Source organism: Myodes glareolus, chromosome 6, assembly GCF_982192425.1.
Source record: "Myodes glareolus chromosome 6, mMyoGla1.1, whole genome shotgun sequence".
NCBI lineage: Eukaryota > Metazoa > Chordata > Mammalia > Rodentia > Cricetidae > Myodes > Myodes glareolus.
In genome coordinates, this window is record NC_142031.1 from 7,479,679 (window position 1) to 7,500,814 (window position 21,136).

General features: G+C 44.4%; 1 protein-coding gene across 2 annotated transcripts in view; it reads left to right on the plus strand.

Moving 5' to 3' along the window:
* Positions 1 to 21,136, plus strand: part of Ube4b (ubiquitination factor E4B) — a 108,288-nt gene that overhangs the window by 43,009 nt on the left and 44,143 nt on the right. Inside the window, exons 5-11 of one of the 2 annotated variants that reach the window (XM_087906869.1) lie at positions 282 to 426; positions 2,657 to 2,885; positions 3,327 to 3,968; positions 4,609 to 4,746; positions 14,692 to 14,833; positions 16,243 to 16,343; positions 18,697 to 18,811. In XM_087906869.1, coding sequence (XP_087762995.1) covers positions 282 to 426; positions 2,657 to 2,885; positions 3,327 to 3,968; positions 4,609 to 4,746; positions 14,692 to 14,833; positions 16,243 to 16,343; positions 18,697 to 18,811 — 1,512 coding nt within the window. The remainder of the gene's footprint in view (positions 1 to 281; positions 427 to 2,656; positions 2,886 to 3,326; positions 3,969 to 4,608; positions 4,747 to 14,691; positions 14,834 to 16,242; positions 16,344 to 18,696; positions 18,812 to 21,136) is intronic. The other variant, XM_087906870.1, reaches the window with a different exon arrangement.

Consider the following 21,136-nt stretch of genomic DNA (forward strand, 5'->3'; position numbering starts at 1 on the left):
GTAATGACATCAGCTTAATGAGACCTTGACATTGTAACTTACTCCCCAGCCCACAGAATCTCATGTGTACCTCTGGATGTCTTGAAACTTGCTTTGTGTAGCGAAGACTGGCCTTCTGTTTGTAGAGATCCATTTGCCTCTGCTTCCTAGCCTGTACCACCTGCCCGGCTGAACAGTTTTATGCATTTAAAAATATATCTGTTAATAAATGAATAAAAATGGAATCAAATGTCTTAACTCCTGTCTCCTACTGTAGATTAATGCTCAGATCTTCCCACTAGGAGACTTCTTCAGGTCCTGAAGTGTCCGAAGAGCAGGCCTTACAGCTGGTCTGTAAGATCTTCCGCGTCTCCTGGAAGGACCGGGACAGAGATGTCATCTTTCTTTCTTCTCTTTCTGCGCAGTTTAAACAGAACCCGAAAGAAGGTGGGTTCTTTGTCAGGGTCCCCCCCCCTTGCACTTGTGTGTAGAATGTGAGACTCTGTGGGTCTCTGTCCCCATGGTATGGAACCGCACTTTTTGTTACAGGGCTGCTTCTGATGGAGACACACCTGTGTGCTCACTTTCTTTTCTTTCCACTGATCTGATTGCTACATGATTTTTTTTTCTTTTGAGATTTTAAAATGGGGTTTTACATCTGCATTCATATGCTTGTGCGTATTGTGCATGTATGTATGGTCAGGTGCCTCTCAAAGCCAGAAGAGAGCATCAGATCCATCCCCTGGACTTGGAGTTACAGATTGTTGGAGGCACATGTGTGGGCGCAAAGAACCGAAGTTGGGTCCTCTGGAAGAGCGGCAAACTAACTGCCAAGCCATCTCTCCAGCTCCAATATATATTAAATAAACAGATGGTTTTACTGTCTCAGGCGAGGTTTTTACCTTATGGTGGAATACTCTCTGAGAGGGCATTAGTGCCTGAAAAGTTGCATGCAGGCTGGCCCCGGGACTCAAGACAACCATCTGTGGCCTGCTGACTTCAGCCACAATTGAGAAGATCTCTTACCTTACTGCAGGTCCGTTGTCACTGTGGGCTTAGTGCTTACCAAGCGATGCGTAGATAGTCAATCCAAATCTTTTTATTAAATTACTTAGCAAAATGGAATATAATTATGTTTTGTTGTCTTCCTAGATTCTATTTTAAGAGATTAGCTGTACTAAACTATACTAAAGGTATTTTGCAGGCACTGTGGCGCAATATAATCATTTGCAGTAGAGGAGGGGTAGGGCCACATCGCTGGGATACAGCTGTCTGGGTTGTAGGATCTTTCGCCTTTTGCCCATTGAGGTCTATCCCTGATCTTCAGGAGGGCATTTGTATATGGAGTGCTAAAGAGATACGTTTTCAGTGCACAGTCACTGTTCACGGTTACAGTTCCCTTTTCACCCGGCCTGCCTTCTTCAGGGCAGTGGAAGTCCTGTGTTCCTGGAAGGTCGGGGGTTTCTGATGTTAGTGTCTTTCTGATGTTAGTAACTGGCTGGGAAGAGCCAAGCGACTGTGGGTTTTAAAGACTTGCCACACAATGCTCTCGCTCTTAACTCCAAGGTTATCACGATTCCCTTGTACACATCAACCATAAGTTTTAATGCTCTAACTAGGTGAAACTGACGTGGATCAGGCTTTGGTTGTTGGTGTCTAGGATGTATCTAAAGATCAACAGCAAATCAACCAGGAGCTACAAAGAACAAGAAAGAAACTAAACTGGGATCTGCTCCAGAAACCAGATGGTGACTGAATATGGAGCCCTTCATAGAACCTTTGGAGCTTGGACTTTCTTGCTGTGTTTGTCATAGTATAGCACAGGCAACTCTGGTAGGGACTGGTTTCTTTCTACAATAAACAGTCATCCGTGGTAGCTCTCCGGCTGCACTCTAACTTGGTTTAAATAAAATTTAATTTTGGATTAGTTTTATATTTACAGGAAAAAAATGAGGAAAATAGGAAGAACTTATGCATAACCTTTACTCAGTTTGCTCTAATATTACCTCTGTACAACTGGTCGCTCAGCTTCTTCTGATGTCATCTCTATACAGAGATGTGGTCGCTCAGTTTCCCTTAATGTTGCCTCTTACATAGCTGTGGTATGTTTACTCAAACTTGGAAATGACTATGGACTGAACCAGTGAGATGGCCCAGTGGGTAGAGGTGCTTGCCCCTAGGGATAATGGCCTGAGTGCTGTCCCCAAAATCTACATGGTGGATGGAAAGCTATCCTGAAAGTTGTCCTCTGATCCCTACATGGGCATGCATGTGCACATATATACACATAGAGAAAAATGTACAATAATATTTAGAAGAAAAAGAGGGGCTAGAGAGATGGCTGAGCAGTCAAGAGCACTGATGCTCCTTAGGGCCCAGGTTCAATTCCCAGCACTCACGTGGCTGCTCACAACTGTCTGTAACTCCAGGATACAACACCCTCACACAGATACGCATACAGCCAAAACACCAGTAAAGTAAAAATAAATTAGAAAAAGAAAAAGAAATCACTGGGAAGAACACCGGACCTTTGTTGGGGTTTCAGCTAATATCTTTTCAGTGTTGAGAACCCAGTACTGCCTAGCACATAGCATCACTCTGGTTCTGTTTGGCTTATAGAGGACCATGGAAATGACAACCCGTGAATAACCTGCTTTTTGCTCTGCCTTCCCAACAGTGTTCTCTGATTTTAAGGATCTGATTGGCCAGATTTTAATGGAAGTGCTGATGATGTCCACTCAGACACGAGATGAAAATCCGTTTGCCAGTCTGACAGCCACATCCCAGCCTATTGCCACGGCAGCTCGGTCACCTGACAGAAATCTCATGCTGAACACTGGCTCCAATTCAGGAACAAGCCCCATGTTCTGCAGCCTGGGCTCCTTCAGTGCCAGCTCGTTGTCTAGGTCAGTACGATTCTCTTGCACATCTCACTGGTAGTAAAAACAGCTGTGGAGAATGTTGAAGAGCTGCTCCACAGTGTTGATGTGTGTGTGTCGTTGATGTTACAGTGTCTTTAACATGCGGGGAAAGCAGGGGACAGGGTGGCTGTGGCCATTGCAGGTGGTGCTACCCTTCCTTGATTGAATTTCTTAGCCTTCTGTGGTTGGTTAGGTTGTTGACACACATGACTGTCTCTGCTGCATTATTCTTTGGAAGGGGTCATTGGCACCTCCACATGAATGTAGCAATTAGCATCTGATCACTTTTGAAATGCTTATCTACTTAAACTTTAGAGTTTATAATATGATTGTATTATCCTTTAAAAGCTGACGTTATCCATTTTTTGTTATCTCAAGTGTTTCTTTGATTTTTCTCTTCTTTCCTCCCTTTTCCAACTAATTTAGCCTCTATGAGACTAGCCCTGCTCCTGCTGCCAGTTTCTGGAGCTTTGCACCAGGGCTGAGTCCTTCCTTGGCCTCACCTTCCCATGCAGCCCCCCAGGTGGCTGTGCCTCCCGCATCCCTGAGCCCTCACAGTGCAGCCCCCCAGGTGGCTGTGCCTCCCGCATCCCTGAGCCCTCACCGTGCAGCCCCCCAGGTGGCTGTGCCTCCCGCATCCCTGAGTCCTCACAGTGCAGCCCCCCAGGTGGCTGTGCCTCCTGCATCCCTGAGTCCTCACAGTGCAGCCCCCCAGGTGGCTGTGCCTCCCGCATCCCTGAGTCCTCACAGTGCAGCCCCCCAGGTGGCTGTGCCTCCCGCATCCCTCAGCCCTCACAGTGCAACTTCGGGAACTGTGGCTGGAAGCCAACCCTCATCCCCGAGGTATCGACCCTACACTCTCATGCACCCATGGGGTTCTTCACCTTGCCCCACCCCACGACCCTCAATTCAGGCTAACTCCTCAGGCTTCCCTGCCCGCCCAAGTAGTCCCCGAGCAGTACCTGTCAGCTCCTACAGACAGAGACCCCGCAGCAGGGGCCCCGCCTTCCCACCCGGCTCGCCCAGTGCTGCCAGCAGACGTCCCTCCTCCCTGCGGACCTCTCCTAGGTATTTATTTGCAGGAGAGCTGTGTGTGTGTTTGCAGTGCAGGGAAAGAAATTAACACGTTTGGAAAGAACTGCTGTGTGGCACTGACCTCAGTTGAGTTCTGGGAGTCATTGGGTTATTAACCTGTGTCGCTCGCTAGCTCTCTGGTGGGCATGTGCCCTGCCTCCATGATTCTACCAGGCTTTGGCCCATGAGAAAGTGAAGATTGCAGTGTTGTACGCTCTTTTCTTCCCGTCCTTCTCATCCTGTCGTCTGTACAAAAACCATAGAATTGCATTTTTTTGCGACCTAGCTCATGGGTTTCTCATTATAAATGAATCTCAGAGACTGTGGTCAGTGTTGCATTTGAGAACTGGGGCTCACAGAGTGACACTGTGGACTGGACAGGGTCTGCTCTCTCTGTTAGTCATGCCTTATGCCTTGACGTCTGACTGCATGTGATTCCAGTCTCTCAGAAAGCAGCAGCAGCAGCACCCTCGAGTCCGGTGGCCCCCTCTCTCAAATGTACTTCAGGGGACCGTGTTTCTGCATGTCAGTGCAGCTTCAGTGTGAGACTGCCTCCAGACGACAGCGCTGCGGCAGCGTCTTCCCTCTCACTTCCTTTCTTCCCTGATGCCCTTCTCTGCTTTTGTTGTGGTAGTATGTACGACAGTCCTTTCTCCTTCCTCTTCCTCGCACTTTCTGGGGACAGTAGTGATGAAGAAGATGAAGAAGAAGAAGATGATGATGATGAAGGTGGTGGTGGTGGTGATTTTTCTTGTGTCCAGTTTGGGTCCAGGTATCAGAAGAATGGAGTCTTACCCCTGCATGTGCTCTAGGTGCTTAGGAACTAACTTTAGCAAGCCAGGCTTCGGGCTCTGCTTTGAATCCAGACAGGGTAGTTGTTACTGAGGGAAGCCAGCAACGTGCACTCAAGTGCGAGGACCTTACACTGGGACGAAGGGGCACATAGGACAGTTCATAGTTGTTGCCCATTGAACTGGTAAGAAAACTTAGCTGAATCATTTGTCAAAAACCCGAAAAAAGATGGACTACCACTCAAGCTCAAGATCACCCACCTTTAGGGAGGAAATGAGGGGCCCTCCAGTTACCCGTTATGAGTTCGGTTGCAGAGATTGCAGGTGCTGGGGAATAGCCCTGCAGTTTGGCTGTGTGTCCGTCCCTTCCACATGAAACTCTGTCTCGGCAATCTGGATGAACGTGTGGGCTCGTGTTGTCCAGGGTAACTGGGATTCTCTCTTGCATCTCCCAGAGCATCTCCTGGGTCTCAGTGAAGCAGGTCCCATTTGTTTCAGGACAGTGTTCCTGCTGGAAACTGAGTGAAAAACTCTGGATTTCTAGTTGGTTTGAGCCCAAAAATATGACCTTTTGTTTCTACGTCCCTGATTCATCGCCTTCACAGTTTTGCTTTCCAGCTGAAGTCCCCTCTGGACCCCGTTTGTGTTCGTGCCCGTCCTTGTTCACAGAGCTCAGACTATAAATGGAGATTGCAGTAGGAGCTGGGTAGACTTGATTAAGTTCGACAGCTCATAGAGAGGGACTAGAATGTTGACGTGGGGATGAGTAATGATTCAAAAGCTTGTTGTTTGTATTAGGTTGAAAATTTTGTTACCATTTCCCATGTAAATATTCCCAAAGGGATCCTGTGTGGCTCACTGTTCACACAGCAGACACCCGTAGGGATCCCGTGTGGCTCACCGTTCACACGGCAGACACCCGCAGGGATCCCGTGTGGCTCACTGTTCACACGGCAGACATCTGTAGGAGTCGTGTGCGACTCACCGTTCACACAGCAGACATCCATAGGAATCGTGTGCGGTCACCATTCACATAGCAGACATCCATAGGAATAGCTTTTTGTCATTGTAAAAATGCTTCATCTGTTTCACTTTGAGTTTTCTACAGGGGCAGTTCTTTTTCTAATTCTTAGCAAGTCACAGCCTGCCTTTACTAATGTCTCTTCCTAGATTCCTGCTTCTGACCTCACCTGTGATCTAGGTTCTGTGCTTAGTTGCCGTTATCCTGGTGCTGTGCTCTCTTTACTGGGACGTAGACTCTAGAAGCCAGAACCAGAGCTCAAATTCTACCCCTCCACAGCGCCCTCTTTCTGACTTTTGTTCTTTGTGAGGCTCTGGGTCTCTACTAGTCGCCTCACCGCTGTTGCTTCTGTGCTTGGGCAGAAGGTGCAGACGTCTGTAGGCTCAGTTACAGGACTGTATCCTTCTCTTAACTGGCGTGACCTTCTTTTGCTACACGGAAACGAGATGATCTGGATTGTCTATTAGGTATCTGACTGTAGATTACTAGTGGATAGATTTCAAATTGTCTATTAGGTAATCTAATTGTAGGTTACTAGTAGATTACATACAAAGTATATGAAGATGGTCCCAGAGCATATAACACTACACAGATAAAGAACACGTGGAAGTCAGAGTACCAAGAGATAGCAAAAAAACTTGTTAATTGGTTGAGTGAGAGTCTTTCTTGTGCCTGTACAGTCCCATGTGACTACAGTTCACACAGAAAACATCCGTGGGGATGACTTGTTGTTCATGGGAAAGGCGCTTCATCTGGTTTGCTTTGAGTTATTGGTAGGTAGTGTTACGTAACTGAGGATGCCCCGTGACTAAGTCCTTCTTCTACAGTATTGGGATAGTTGGCCAGAGTAATAGTACAACAAACAGATCAACAGGGTTATAAATAAGAAAGGAAGAAGTCTGATTATTTTTGTGCAGGACATGTGATTTTGTAGCTTTTTTAAAAGATATGTTTGTTTTATTTTATGTGTAGGGTGGTTTTGTCTCCTCCTGTCTGTAACAAATTGGTGCCTGGTGCCCTTGAATCCTCTGAGTCTGGAGTTACTGACAGTTGTTTGAGGAATCCCTTAGATGGATTTTTCTTAGGACTGTCAGCTCACAAAACAACACAGAGACAATATTAATTATGAACGCTCAGCCTATAGCTTAGGCTCATTCCTAACTAGCTCTTATAATTAAATTAACCCATTTCTATTAATCTACTTTTTAACATGTGGCTTTTTATTTTTCTTTCATTCTGTATGTTTGACTCTTCTCCATGTCTCATTGGTGTCTTTTCTGCCAGCCTCAGCTAACCCCTTGAAGCCTCTCGTTGCCTGTAAGTCCCGCCTACACCTCCTGCCTAGCTATTGACTGCTAAGCTTTAAGCCAATCACAACAATATATCTTCATTCAGTATACGAATATCCCACATTTCTCCATTTTTGTCTAAATAAAAAGGAAAGGTTTTTTTCTTTTTAAAGAAAAAACTCTAATAGTAAAAAAACTCTAATAGTAAAAATATATTTAGTAAAAACAGTTATTAGGTAAGAATTATATTCACAATGTCCAGTCCATTTGTAACTTGCATATTTGGAAAAAAATCCTGTATTATCTACCTTATCTTGATTATTTAAAGTTTTATACTTAAACCATTTTATATCATACCTTGTAATACCATCCTAAAACAATCTTTTAAACTTCAAACCACTAGGTACAATACCTTAAGCAACAGTAGAAACATATATACAATATAACAAAAATAGCCTTAAATTTGTATCAATATATAAATTTTCATACCAATGTAAAATATTTAAGACTAATGTTTTTTGTTTGTTTGTGTTTAAAAGTAGATTCAATAATCTACCCATTTTCCTATCATTTCTTTCCCTTTTTTTGGTTTTTCGAGATAGGGTTTCTCTGTGTAGCTTTGGAGCCTGTACTGAACCTTGCTCTTTAGACCAGACTGACCTTTAACTCATAGAGATCCACCTGCCTCTGTCTCCTGAGTGCTGGAATTAAAGGAATGCACCACCACTGACTGGCTTTTCCTATCATTTCTATTAAAAAAAAAAAAAAAAAAAGGGGGAGGCATTTTTCTTTTCAGAAAGAGATCCCTGAATCTAACCTCCTTGCTAAATTTTCTCCCTTACTCTAACCAGTAATAATTTGAAACCCACCCTCCTTAAATGATGACAGACATTTAAAATCCACCAACCAACTAAAACCCACCTACCCCATCCCTTGGGAATGTGGGCATTGTATTCTTAAAATTGCTTCCTATTGTCTGGGGGGCAGTGGAATTTTAGAGGACCCTGAGATAGTTGGGATAATGGTCAAGTTCTGGGAGAGCTAGTTACGTCATTTGTTGTCCAGTCTTTGCTGATGGGAAAGTGCAGGACTTGAAGTCCTGGCTGGAGGAGTCTGAGGCTGGACCATCTCAACTAGCAATTTTGAAGTTGTTCTGGATACAGAATTTTGAGGAAACTGCAACAGAGGCACTCTGACAGGCTGGATAGCCTGGGCTACTTGTTTTCATTGGTGTCTAGTCCTTTTTTTTTCTGAAAACACAAACTTTTAAAGGTAACATATATATCTATATTAACATAAGTATGGAATGTGTGATGTGCACAAGTCAGTAAAAGATGATTTTTTATTCTGTGTTTGAGCAGGTAAAAGGCATCTGTCAACTTTCTGAGTCCACTTGGGCTGCGTACCCAAACTGTAGCCAACAAGATTTATCATGTCTCACCAGTCTTAGAGCTGTTCCCGTAGTAGGGGGATCAGCATATACACGACCTGTTCTGTAGTTTTTTTTCTTTCTTTTATGTTTGTAGCCAAGGATTTAAGACATCTTCCCCAATCAAATCTGATCGTCATTGATTTTGAAGAGAACCATAACTTCCTGTTACCTGTAGAAAGAAAGGCATAACCTTCCCCCAGTCCAGCCTATTTTCTGACTTCCATTTTGGAGGTGAGACATTTTAAAAATTATATAGGTTGGTTTAATTTAGCAGTTTCCATAATCCAGTGTCTCTTAGCAAACTCCCTATACATTTCCCATCTTTCTATGGCTTATTTTTATATTGCTTTATTATTTTTTACTTTATTTTTTTTCCTATGACTATCTACACCCGTTTTTATTTTGTCTACTTAAAGGTTTTCTTCATCTGGACCACTTTACTGCTCACCTGTAGTGAGCGTTCTCTGACTGTGAGACAAACCTTACATGTGACTCTGCATGCTGTCTCTGTCCCCCACCCTGCTCCCCTTGATGTGTCAGGCATTTTTACCTAGCATGCCATTTGCTCAAGCGCTCTGCTGCACAGCAGGTCTACAGAGTGAGTTCCTGTACAGCAGAGGTACACAGAGAACCCCCGTCTCAGTAAACTTAGGGGAGGGAGGGAAGGAGGGAGGGAGAGATGTGCCTTTGTATGCACCTGAGCCTACCCAAGGGACTGCTTTCTCCCAGGTTCTGTGTGGCTATTTGACTCCCCACATTGGACCGCATATGTAATTGACTTTAATTTGTACCACCAGTTCACAAAGAAAATGACACAGTGACTTATTATTAATTATGAAAGGTCAACCTTTGTTTAGGCTTGTCCCATTGACTCTTATAACTTAAATTAACCTGCTTCTATTAATCTACATTTGCCATATGGATTTTACCTTTCTTTCATCCTGTGTGACTTATTCTCCATGTCTCATTTTCATCTCCTCTGTGCCTTTATTATGTCCTCCTACTTCCTCTCTTTGCCCGTAAGTCCCGCCTAGCTATTGACCATTCACCTCTTTATTAAACCAATCACAGCAGTGTATCTTCACACTGTGTACAAATATGCTACAATGTATGGCCTCAAGCATTTGTCTTCATCTTGGTCATACAAATACAGAGGTCATTTGGGCTCTTAGCCACCCCTTTGCCTAGTTGTAGGAACTTGGGGGAGCCTCTGGCGATCAGGGCCATTTAGATTACTAGCTGCTGCCCGTCCTGGTTGTAGGAGCTTGAGTGGCCTGGCCCAGCAGATGACACAGTTCACCAGCCTGTTAATCCCTTCTGATTTCCAGTTCTCTGTGTGGAAGGACAGACCTTACATCATTCCCATTGGAAAGACAATCCTGTCTTTTATTGCTTACCATTCCTGGTATCCCTGGAGATCTGCGGGCTTAAGGACCTTTATGCTATGCTCCCAACATTGTTAACTGACATAAGACTGCTGGAAATTGAGCTCAGATCCTCTGGAACAACAGTCAGTGTTCTTCATTGCTGAGCCATTTTTCCAGCCTGTTTCTGTAGCTTTTTAAAACTTTATTTCTTATAATTTTATGTGTATGTGCATGAGTGTATTTATGTGCACTGCAAGCATGTAGGTGCTCTTGGAGGCCAGAAGAGGACATTGGGTGTCCTGGAACTACAGGGGTTGTGTGCAGCCATTTTGGGTACTGGGAATCAAACTGGTTCTCTGCAAGAGCAACAAATGCCTTTAACCACTGAACCATCTCTCCATCTTTGTGATCCTTTGTTAAAATACTCTGCCAGAAAACTAGTACAATATCACTTTCAGCAAGGTGGCAGGATGCAGGAAAAATGAGTCATTTTTCTGTATTACAGTAATGATCACACTAAGAATGAAACCTGGAAGCCAAGCATGGTGGTGCATGCTAAAGCATGATTAATAAAAACTCAGAGAAATTGGGGTTAAACCTGAAGATCAAAAAAGAAAAACAGCCACTGGCTCTTACCTTGACCTAAGTCTGAAATGGCGATCCTGCCTCCAGGAATCTCAGAATGAGACTGTGTCTGAGAGCTGTTTCCTCCAGTTTTATAATCCTCTCTAGGTCTGAGATTAAAGGCATGCACCACCCAATTTCTATGGCAAACTAGTGTGGCTACTGGGATTAAAGGTGTATGATACCATAACCTGGTCTGTAAGGTTGACCAATGGGGCTGTTTTACTCTCTGATCTTCAGACAAGTTTTATTTATTAAAATAAAAATGAAATGCCACCACAGCATGCCTTAATCCCAACACTCAGGAAGCAGTGGCAGGTGGATATCTGCGTTTGAGGCCTAGACTACAGAGCACGTTCCAGCACAACTAGGACTACATAGAGAAACTGTCTCAATAAACCAAATAAATAAGTAAATAGAAAGAAACCTGGAAAACAATCCCTCATGAGTTTTACGCAGTTAAGAACAAAATGTATCAAGGACAACCAGCCTCTAAAAAAAGGAAGGACTTCTACACTGAATTTTTAAAACTTAGAGAAAGAAGTAAAAGAAAGTACCAGAAGTACTTGGTGTCGAGGGTCAGCCGAGTTCATGTGGAAGTGCTCTGCCACCACTGACCACTGCGCTAAGGGGAGTAAGCCAAGCTCTCAAATGCAGAGTCTGGACTTAGAAGTAAAAACTAGTGGGTGTGGAGATGGCTCCCCAGTCCCCTCCTCCGGCAAAGGACCAGCCTGACAGCTTGAGTTTGGCCCACACAGTGGGAGAAGAATAGGAGAAGACTGACTTCTGAAGATTTCTTCTACCTCCCTATTGGTGCTGTGTTTCATGTACACACACACCACAAGCGTGTGTACATATTCATATGTATTCGCACATACATAGCATAGTTGTATACCTTAAATAAACATAGTTTTAAAATGAAGCAAAGATGAAAAGGCGTGGGGGAAGGAAGATCCCTTCTACGGGAAGAAACACTTCTCTTGGAGTGAGGGAAGACAACACCTTGTGATTCAGACACCACGAGGAAAGCCTTCTAATTGTTTCTTGGGAACTTGGTATCTAGGAAGAAATTGAATGGTGTTGTCTTTTGTATTCTTCCTTGTTTGCCCAGTTATCCCAGTGAAGGTCATGAGTAGAGAAGGGAAGCTGATGTGTGCACTGCAGTTCCTGTTAGAGGGTGGTGGGTGCAGTGGGGGAAGAGTGGGCAGGAAGTTTCCATCTCCCACTTGTCCCGTCCACTAGCCTGGCCGCTGACCTCGCTCTCTGCACCTGCTGTCTGCAGCGTTCTGCAGACTCATGCTCCTGAGGAACAGCGCTCAGTGGTGATCACACATTCACACACAGGCACGCACACACGCACACCCGCAAAGCTTGGTAAATGGGAAGTGAGTTCCCGTTAGAGAATGAAATGCACTGGCGCCCTTTAAGAAGCAGGGGTTGGTGCATTTGAAATGTAATTCAGTCTGTCTGCATATGAGGCACGTATTATTTTTTTTTAGACATAACATTCCTGTTATGTGCAATGATTGCCTGATTAATTCGGATTGCTGGTGTAATTGTCAGAAAGTGGCTTATAGTTTCTTAAATGGTGATGTAAGTTTTTAAGCTGTTTTTGTAACCTATATTTGAAACCTTTCCAGGATTTTAGAATATCAGCGATCTGAAAGTGTATGAACCATCCCCTTTTAGAAATAGAACAGAGCAGTTGTTCAGTGTGCTCAAGGGGAAGGTTCTGCTGTGTTGTTGGTGCTGGCTTTCAGTTCCAGGACGTCATCTTTCCTCAGGACCTCATCTACATATTTGCCAATGTTTAGAATGTCATGTATCCATATAAATACACCCTTTCAGCTCTGGTGCGGTATTCACAGTGTGGATGTATCGAGGCTTCACAGTCGTCTTGACCACTGACTCTTAGCCTCTACTTAGTGTTGATGAGAGTGGTTGCCTCTGGTACCTCAAACGTCATGCTGATAGACACAGAGTTTTCTCTCTATTTCTGTGTTGGGTGAGAGTTCATCTTTCTTCTTTCTTTTTTTCTGATGAAAATCAGCCGATTGTTTGATGTCTGATTCATGAACCATCTCTTAGCTTTGAAAATCCCCCAATTTGTTCTTGGTCCTTTCTTTGTGTTGTCTAGCTAGATTGTTATGTGCCCTGTCACAGGGTCCACTATGTAACCTAGGCTGATCTGTTATCTACTACTTTGCCCCTGATTACTGGGATTTTAGGTGTGCCACGGACCTATCTTCTCTCTCCCTGAGTGCTGGGATTACAGGTATATGCTAGGTTACCTGTTTCCTCTCTCCTTGAGTTCTGGGATTACAGGTCTATGCCAGGGTACCTGTCTCCTGTCTCTCTTCATGGTCTAGTGGAAGGAACACTTGCAACAATGTTTGAAGTGACAGAGATTGTTAATTGAATTGGAGTATGTTGGTGGGAGCAGTTTGTGACTCAGCCACAGTTGCATGCTGCATTCCCTCAGACACATGCTCGTCTGAGTATTAACTCACTGCCTGCAGCTGGTAAGGAGCCACAGGCATCAGGTGTAACTTGTTCTTTTAATTTCAGAAAATGTTTGAAATATAGGCTTATCAGGAAAACATTTAAGTTTTTCATTTTAAACACCAAGTATGTTTTCGTTGACATCTGTGAGAGCTGCTACAAGGAAAATTACTGCGAATTACACATACATGTAGGCTGTATTAACAATGCCCGTCTTCAGATTGTGTGGTAGAGAGTCACAGATAAACTCAGACTGCTGTGGGTGGGGCAGGTTTCCCAGGACTCGCTGCACTCTGCACGCTTGTGCTGGGAGAATTTCTCCTGTGCTTCATCACACAGTGCGTGCTTCTATTGTCTAGCCAGTTAGGACCTGCCAGAGGACGCCATGACTGAGTAAGGCACACCCAGACTTTCATTGCTACCTCGAGAATGAATGTACCCTGCTTTAGCTTCCCAGGCTGCCTTTGTCCAGGATCCAGTGAGGTGCCCTGCAGACCGGAGTCCTGCCCTTTCCTCTTGACTGCCCCTTAGCCTCCTTCCCCACTTTCTTTTAAAATTTTTATCAGGCTTTATTATAGATTATGGTAAATCAGGTTTGTTAGACTCTGTCCTGAGATCTTGGCTCTATAACATTATTTCCACACCCTGTTTTCATCCTCAGGTCAGCTATGTGATTCCCCAATGCTAGGGTGATTTATTCCTGGATTTCCCAAAATTAATTATGCACTCCTCTGAGTGCATAGCATATTATTGCTATCTCAGTTCCTGGGCCTTTTAGTTTCTATACTTTGTCTGCTTGAGGTTGAAGGAGAAATGTTTCTATCACGATTCTGGTATTTCCATCTTTATCATCTTCCATATGTGATGTGTGGTTTTTGCCTTTCTCCCCCCCTTTTTTTTAGAATTCCCTGACTTCTTCCTCTGTCTTAAACTTCTTGTGGTTTTTGTATGTAACAGATGAGTGTGGTAGTTGAACACCCAGTTTGGTTTGTGATCTCTGAGTTTAACCTCAGCTTTACTCAGTATCCTTGAACCTAACCACTGTGATGTTTGGCCTTTGTGTGGGAATAGTCGCTGCAAATAACAGCAGTGTTCCACACTGCCCCCTGCAGGTGTGGTGAAGGCTGTGAGTGCAGGTAGCAATCTTAAGCTGGAAGACAGCCCAGGGGCGCTTACTCCTTGCAGGACTTTTGTTTCCTTCCACCTTGGTATTTTCTGTAAGTTCTGACCTGTTGTCAATGCTGAGTGAAGTCTGTTCAGGTTAAGTAGCTGTCCTGGAGGTGAGAGATAGTATTCATAGTCACTTAGAGTGTCTCTCCTGAGTTGATGGATTATAATACTGTCTGGCCACTTGTTTCTGCCCAAGTGATGCTACTTGGTTTGGCTTATGAACCCGCGGTTGACTCTAGCTGCTCTATAGTCAGCAGTGATTCCCAGTCCTTCTGATTTATAAGGTGCCCTCCCTAGAAAGACCAGGTCCCATTGATAGGCTAGAACATGTTTATAAGAGATCACTGGTTGGGCTGGGAGCAGATAAAGCATCAGTGAGCTCCAGTCTGGCTGCATGGGTGTTTGTGCTTCACCGTGGATGCCGGGTTCCTAACAGGCTTTCTGCTGCAGAGTGTCAAGCTTCTCTATAGAAGTGGTTGCTAAGAGGTAAGCATTGTTAATGTTTTTTCTCTTCTCCAAAGTTTGGGAGCCTCTGGTGGAGCAAGTAACTGGGATTCGTATAGTGATCATTTCACCATTGAAACCTGCAAGGAGACAGACATGCTGAACTACCTCATCGAGTGTTTTGACCGAGTTGGAATAGAGGAAAAAAAAGCACCAAAGGTACTGTGAAGTGGATTGGCCAGAAAGAAAGCAAATTGGCTATCTTATGTATGTGCTTGTCGCTGCTCCAGGAGAAGCTGGTCATCGATTAGTCAGGAGTGATGGAGCAGCTGGTAGGTACCAGGCAATATAGTGGCAGCTCAGGATCTGTCTGTAACACATTGCTGTGGAGAGGTGATGCCAGAGCTCAGACATGAGCCTACGTGCCTTGGCTCTGGAGCCTGTCCTTCATCTGCCCTGTGTCATGCATGGTCAGGAAGCTCACAGGAGGAAAGGTGCAGTGTGCTCACAGACATCTAAATCCATAATCAGCTGAGGCCTTGTTTCTGGGATGTGGTGAACGTCATGGTAGACAAGTGTGGTACAGCCATGTTGCTGTTATCATGGTGGCCAGGAAGCAAAGAAAAGCAGGAAGAGCCCCATGATGAGCTGTATCACTCAGTAACACTCTGACCTACGTCCCTTTATGAGGCCTTACCTACCAGTTCTGCTGTATCATCAGTCAGCACATTGCTGAAGCTAGAGCTACAGCCCTGGTGATCTCCTGACCCCTCTAATTCTCATCAGTGGGCTACCAGTCCTGTAACGTGCCAGCCTTCAGGGGACATGCTTATCTTGAAACCAAAGTACCACTTGCCTGATATAATTCAGAAAACAGCCAAAGCAATGCTGTGGATTGCAGGACCTGTAATCAGTCCATGAGCTTAGATTTCCACAGTTGCCCAGTAAATGCGAGCAGCCATGTAAGAGTGAGAGCTGCCCCTCAGAGATGGAGCTGTAATTATCAGAATTATTAAATAACAAGCTGTAGGAGCACACTAAACCACGGAAGCATTACCCTCCCCCAGCCCCTTATCTTGAGATAGAGTCTCACTATGTAGCCCTGGCAGGCCTTGAACTCACAGAGATCCACTTGCCTCTGGCACCTGGGATCAGCAGCACGTGCCGCCACACCCGGCCCATCTCATTCTCTACCATTTCACTATTTAGCTTTGCTGTGTTAGTTTTAAATTTGTGGGGTCTCTGCAGGGATTGTTGTCCTTCGTCCTAGCAAAAGCAAAGAAATGCCAGGTAGAAGTGGTGGTGCACACTTTTCAGTTCTGCACTCTGGGAGCCTGGGGCAGGAGCATTGCTGTGAGTTTGAAACCAAACTGGGCTATTGTGTGAAAGACCCTGCCTCAAAGTATGATATAAACCCCCTCCCCCGAAAAGAAAATAGCTTGGGTGTACCCCCCCATTTCTGCTCCGTGTTCCCTTACTACCTCAGTACAGGTGGCACAGGTCAGTGGCACACTTCCTGTGGTTTGTCCATTCTGAGCCTAGGGAGAGGAAAGCGGGGCATTTTCTAGCCATTGCTCTCCTCCAGCCCTTTTCAGGGTTGTCATCCTGACTCTGACTTTCTCTTCCAGATGTGCAGCCAGCCAGCAGTCAGCCAGCTTCTGAGCAACATCCGCTCGCAGTGCATCTCCCACACCGCGCTAGTGCTACAAGGTTCCCTCACACAGCCCAGGTATGACTGACTCGCACGTTGCTTGTTTCTGGTGTTCGGAGGGAGGGCCACCTCTCACTGGATTCCGTCTTTCAACTGTTTTATGCTAGGCTAGATAACTCTGTGATCTGTACAGGGAATGGGTTTGATTCAGTCTTCAAAACTCAGACTGGAGAGACTGAACTATGGTTAAGTTCAAACAATGGCTGCTCTTGCTGAATGAAGTCTTGAGTTCGATTCCCAGCATATACTTGGTGGGTGATAGTATCTATAATCCCAGTTCCAGGATATCTGATTCCCTCTTCTGGCCTCTGAGGACACTGTATACATGTGGTGTAATATATAGACATACATATAGGACAGACACTCACACATAAGATAAAAATAGATCCATCTAAGGCCTGAGTCTTTCCACCCTGAATACCATGGAAATAAAAGAATGTTTTCATCTTCTAAATAGTATAGAGCATATTTTTGAAAAATTTTAAGAGTTCTGTGTACCTTTTGAAATATGTAGAGCCAAGGCAGAGTATTAATAATTTGATTTAAAACCTAGTGTTTGAAGTTAGTGTGTGTGTGTGTGTGTGTGACAAAATGATTGTGTTCCATGTGTCTCCACATTGGTTTCTATTACTAGGTGTTAGAGAATAGTGGGGGGAACCAGGTGAGGGGACACATACCTATATTCCTAGCAAGAAGCAGAGGCAAGAGGATCGCCACCAATTCAAGGCCAGTCTGGCCTATGCAGTAAGTTCTAGGCCAGCCTGGATTTAATGGTGAGACCCTTCATAAAAACAAGATAAAAATAAAGTACAGTAGTGGGGAAATGATTTGGAAATTGGTCAAAGTTTTGTGATTTGCCTGTTTCAGAAAATTCTGTATCGCTTTCAACATTAGTAAAAGAATGCATTTTAAAAATTTTTTATTTTACGTGTATTATCTGCTTGTATATCTGTGTACCATGTGCACGCCCGGTGGCCACAGATGCCAGAAGAAGCCACTGGATCCTTCTGGATCTGGAGTTAGAGACAGTTGTTAGCCTCCACGTGGGCACTGGATATTGAACCCAGGTCCTTTGGAAGAACAGCTGGTATTCTTTAAGTACTGACATCAATCCCTCTAGTCCTGCATTTGCTGTTTTTTATGCCAAAATACCTAAAGGAAAAATGGGAAAATGCATTTTTCCTTTCTGTCTATTCCCTGTAGTATAACTGTGTTTTGTATTCTTTTCAAATGAAGGAAAATTAAGTTGTATGATGCCACATATCTATACTTCCAGAATTTGGGAGGTTTAGGTTGAGCATTGCTTGAAGTCTATTGGACTCCATAGTGATTCCTTGTCTTTAAAAAGCAAGTAACATGCTGGGCAGTGGTGTCACACGCCTTTAACCCCAGCACTTGGGAGACAGAGGCAGGCGGATCTCTGTGAGTTTGAGGCCAGCCTGGTCTATAGAGTGAGTTCTAGTACAGCTAGAACTGTTACACGGTGAAGCCTTGTCTCAAAAAACTAACAAAAATAAACCAAACAGAAAAACAAGTAACAGTGGGACTGGAGAAATGGCTCAGCGATTAAGAGCACTGGCTGTTCTTCCAGAGGTCCTGAGTTCAATTCCCAGCAACCACATGGTGGCTCATGACCACCTATAATGAGATTTGGTGCCCTCTTCTGGCCTACTGGCAGGATATATATATATATATATATATATATATATATATATATATATATATATATATATATCTTTTTTAAAAAGTTTAAAAAAACAAGTAAAAAAAAAAAAGAAAAAGTGTTTGATTACTAATCTTTTCCTCAGTGTGGATGAGGCATAAACAAATAAATGAACAATAATTCTTTTTCATTGTTTAAAGGAGTTTTAGGTTCACTGTGTGTATGAGCATTTTGCTTGTGTGTGTGTGTGTGTGTGTGTGTGTGTGTGTGTGCATTGGATCTCCTGGAACTGGAGTTAGAAGCAGTTGTGAGCCACCACATGGGTGCTGGAAACCAAACAGACCCTCTACCAGAGCTCTTAAGTACTGAGCCATCTCTCTCGTTCCTGTAATTCATTTTAGGTGCATTTATTATTTATTTTCCGTTGCCAAGGATCTGACCTGGGGCTTCGCACATGCTAGTAAAGTCCCTTGTCACTGAAGTTTCAGCCCTGACTCTTCACTTTGATAGGACTCCACAAAGAAAGAGTTGCTTGTGTAATTTCTTCTGGTGTCCCATTTATAATTCCAGACATCACCAGGGTTGGAAAAGGTCATGCTTTGAATTTTGAATATCTGGTAGGTTGTATGTTTGCGTGACTGGGTAGGCTGTGTGGCCATGGTGTTCCATGTGCTTCCATCACAGCCCTTGCTTCTCCTGGGTTTGCAGGTCCTTGCAGCAGCCGTCCTTCCTTGTGCCGTACATGCTGTGCAGAAACCTCCCGTATGGCTTCATTCAGGAGCTGGTGAGGACCACTCACCAGGATGAAGAGGTGTTCAAGCAGGTAAGTGGGCCAGTGGGCACTTCACCTCTTAGCTACGTGCATCTGCGCTGATGTCAGGTATATCGTGTCATGGAGTAGGGGAGGGACTCATGCAGCTCCACCCCTCCCCTGCAGTTAGTGGTGGCTGGGGGATGGGATGAAAAGATACTTTCTTGAGTGATATAGCCACTGATAAAGGTGCCCATTCTCCTATGGACAGCTGATCCCCTGTGTTTCGTCAGGTAGCCCTAAGTAAACTTATTGGGTCAGAAGAAGAAAGTGTGTGTGGTGGGGGGCTTGAAAATAAAGAAGGGACTGGTTAAGAGGCACTAATGGGAAGGAGACATGGGAGTGTAATGCGGTGAATACGATAAAAGTTTCATATTAAAATTCCATAAAAGAGCCATACATAATTAATATATGCTAAAAAGGAAACAAATAAGAACATCAAATGTGGGAAATGCCTCTGCCCAGATTTCACTGTGTATGTTATTGGTTGGCACGAATTCCTTGACTTTGTTTTATAGCTAGTGTATTCATAAGTCTTGATTTTAAGATCTTTGAATTCTTAAATATTTGTAAAAGCATAATCCAGGTCACATCAGGTATGATGGTGAATGCCTTTAATCCCAGCACTCACCAGTCAGAACCTGCTAAATCTCCATGAATTAGAAACCAGCCTGGTCTACATAGTAAGTTCCAAGCCAGCCAGGGCTACAATAGTGAGACTTCATCTGAATGGGGGATGAGGATGGGAGGAAGAACAATTCAGGACTCCAGAAGGAAAGTTGTGTTTCAGGGTATGCCCTCTCTGATGTTGGTTAACTGTGGCCTTTACTGATGTCTGTGGGCATGCAGAAACAATAAAGTGGCATCATGAAATCTTTCTCCTTAGGGAGATAAGTGAATTCCAGTGGACAAAAAGATTGTCTCAGGAGGTTTAAATGAAGCAGCCTTTAAGTGTGGTCAGCATTAATGAATACTTTTTCTTTTCCATAAAAGCAACCATTTGAAGAACCCAGAGTAGTTTTAAAATCAGGCCCAAAATCACCTGAAAGGGACATGTTATGCTTATGTTATTGATAAACTTATGCAGAGACCACAGAGTGACCTTTGGTTTTGTAAAGGCGGTGACCTGAACTCAGTGGCAGTTGACAGTACAGCTAGCTCGGTCTCCGTGGCTCCAGGTAGCTGGCGTGAATGCCGATGTCCTTCCCATGTTACCTTGAGTTTATGTGGAGAGAAGCCCTGCAGAAACAGAGCTGCTGACTGCATCGGGCCACGTCCTCCCTTCTTGCCTAATAGTTTGGCAGATGTGATTTGCTGAGTCCTCTTTCGGCCTTCCACGTTTCTTTTAATATTGGGTGGTGCTTTCTGCGAGTGTAAGACTGAGGACGCACAGCTGAGATGCACTACGAGGCGCTCACTTGGAAAGTAACAGCGCTTTGCAGGGTCATGGTCACAAATATAATGCGGCACCCAGCTACGACTGCCTCCATGGGCAAATGTGCTTGCTGTGTAGGCCGGATGCCCTAGAGTCGGTCCCCGAACACACAGTAGAGGGGTAGTACTGACTCCCAAAAATTGCCCTGTGACCTCCACGTTTAGTACATACCCACTTACACACATTATACAAACACAGTAAGATACATTGAAACAATACAATCCTTGATGTATTTTGGGAAACATTTTATGCTTATTCTTATTTTGCTTGTTGATTATCGAATAAGCTCTTAGCTGCACAAGGGGATACTCTACTAAAAAAAGTAAAGTTAAACTATTTCTTAAAGCATATCTAAAGATTTTTCAGATGGACAGTTAATGGCATTTATCTGTGTGATTCTAGAGCTTGTTTTGCCTTTTCCTCTTGGAGGCAGTTTTGGCATCTCCTGCCCCCGCACTTACTGTTACTCCCCGTTTTGAGCTAGCTTACAAAGGCACATTACTTCTACCCTGATACCCCAGTTACGGAAACCACGGTGATCTCTCCCAGAGCCGCGTTTTGATTGCGCAAAATGCTCCGCAGGCATGTGTGATCTAGGGCACTGTTTTTGGTCCCGTGTCTTCTCTTCTGCTGAAAGTTCTCTGTGTTGGGATGAGCTCTGTGTCTTAAGGGGTGGGTCCAGATTTTCTAGTGGCTTCACATAAACTCCCTTTCCAGCTCGTGGTGCAGATTGCCAGCCGCTGTGCTCATTCATTTTCCCATTGATGTTGTTAGTCTTGGGTTTTAGCGCACTCCTATTGTGTGACTCAGTGACGGGACTGTGAAGTTTGAAGGTGGGCAGTGCTGAGCAGGGCTTGCACACTGTTACCATATCGTGCCAGCCTTGTATGTTTCTGTGCCCT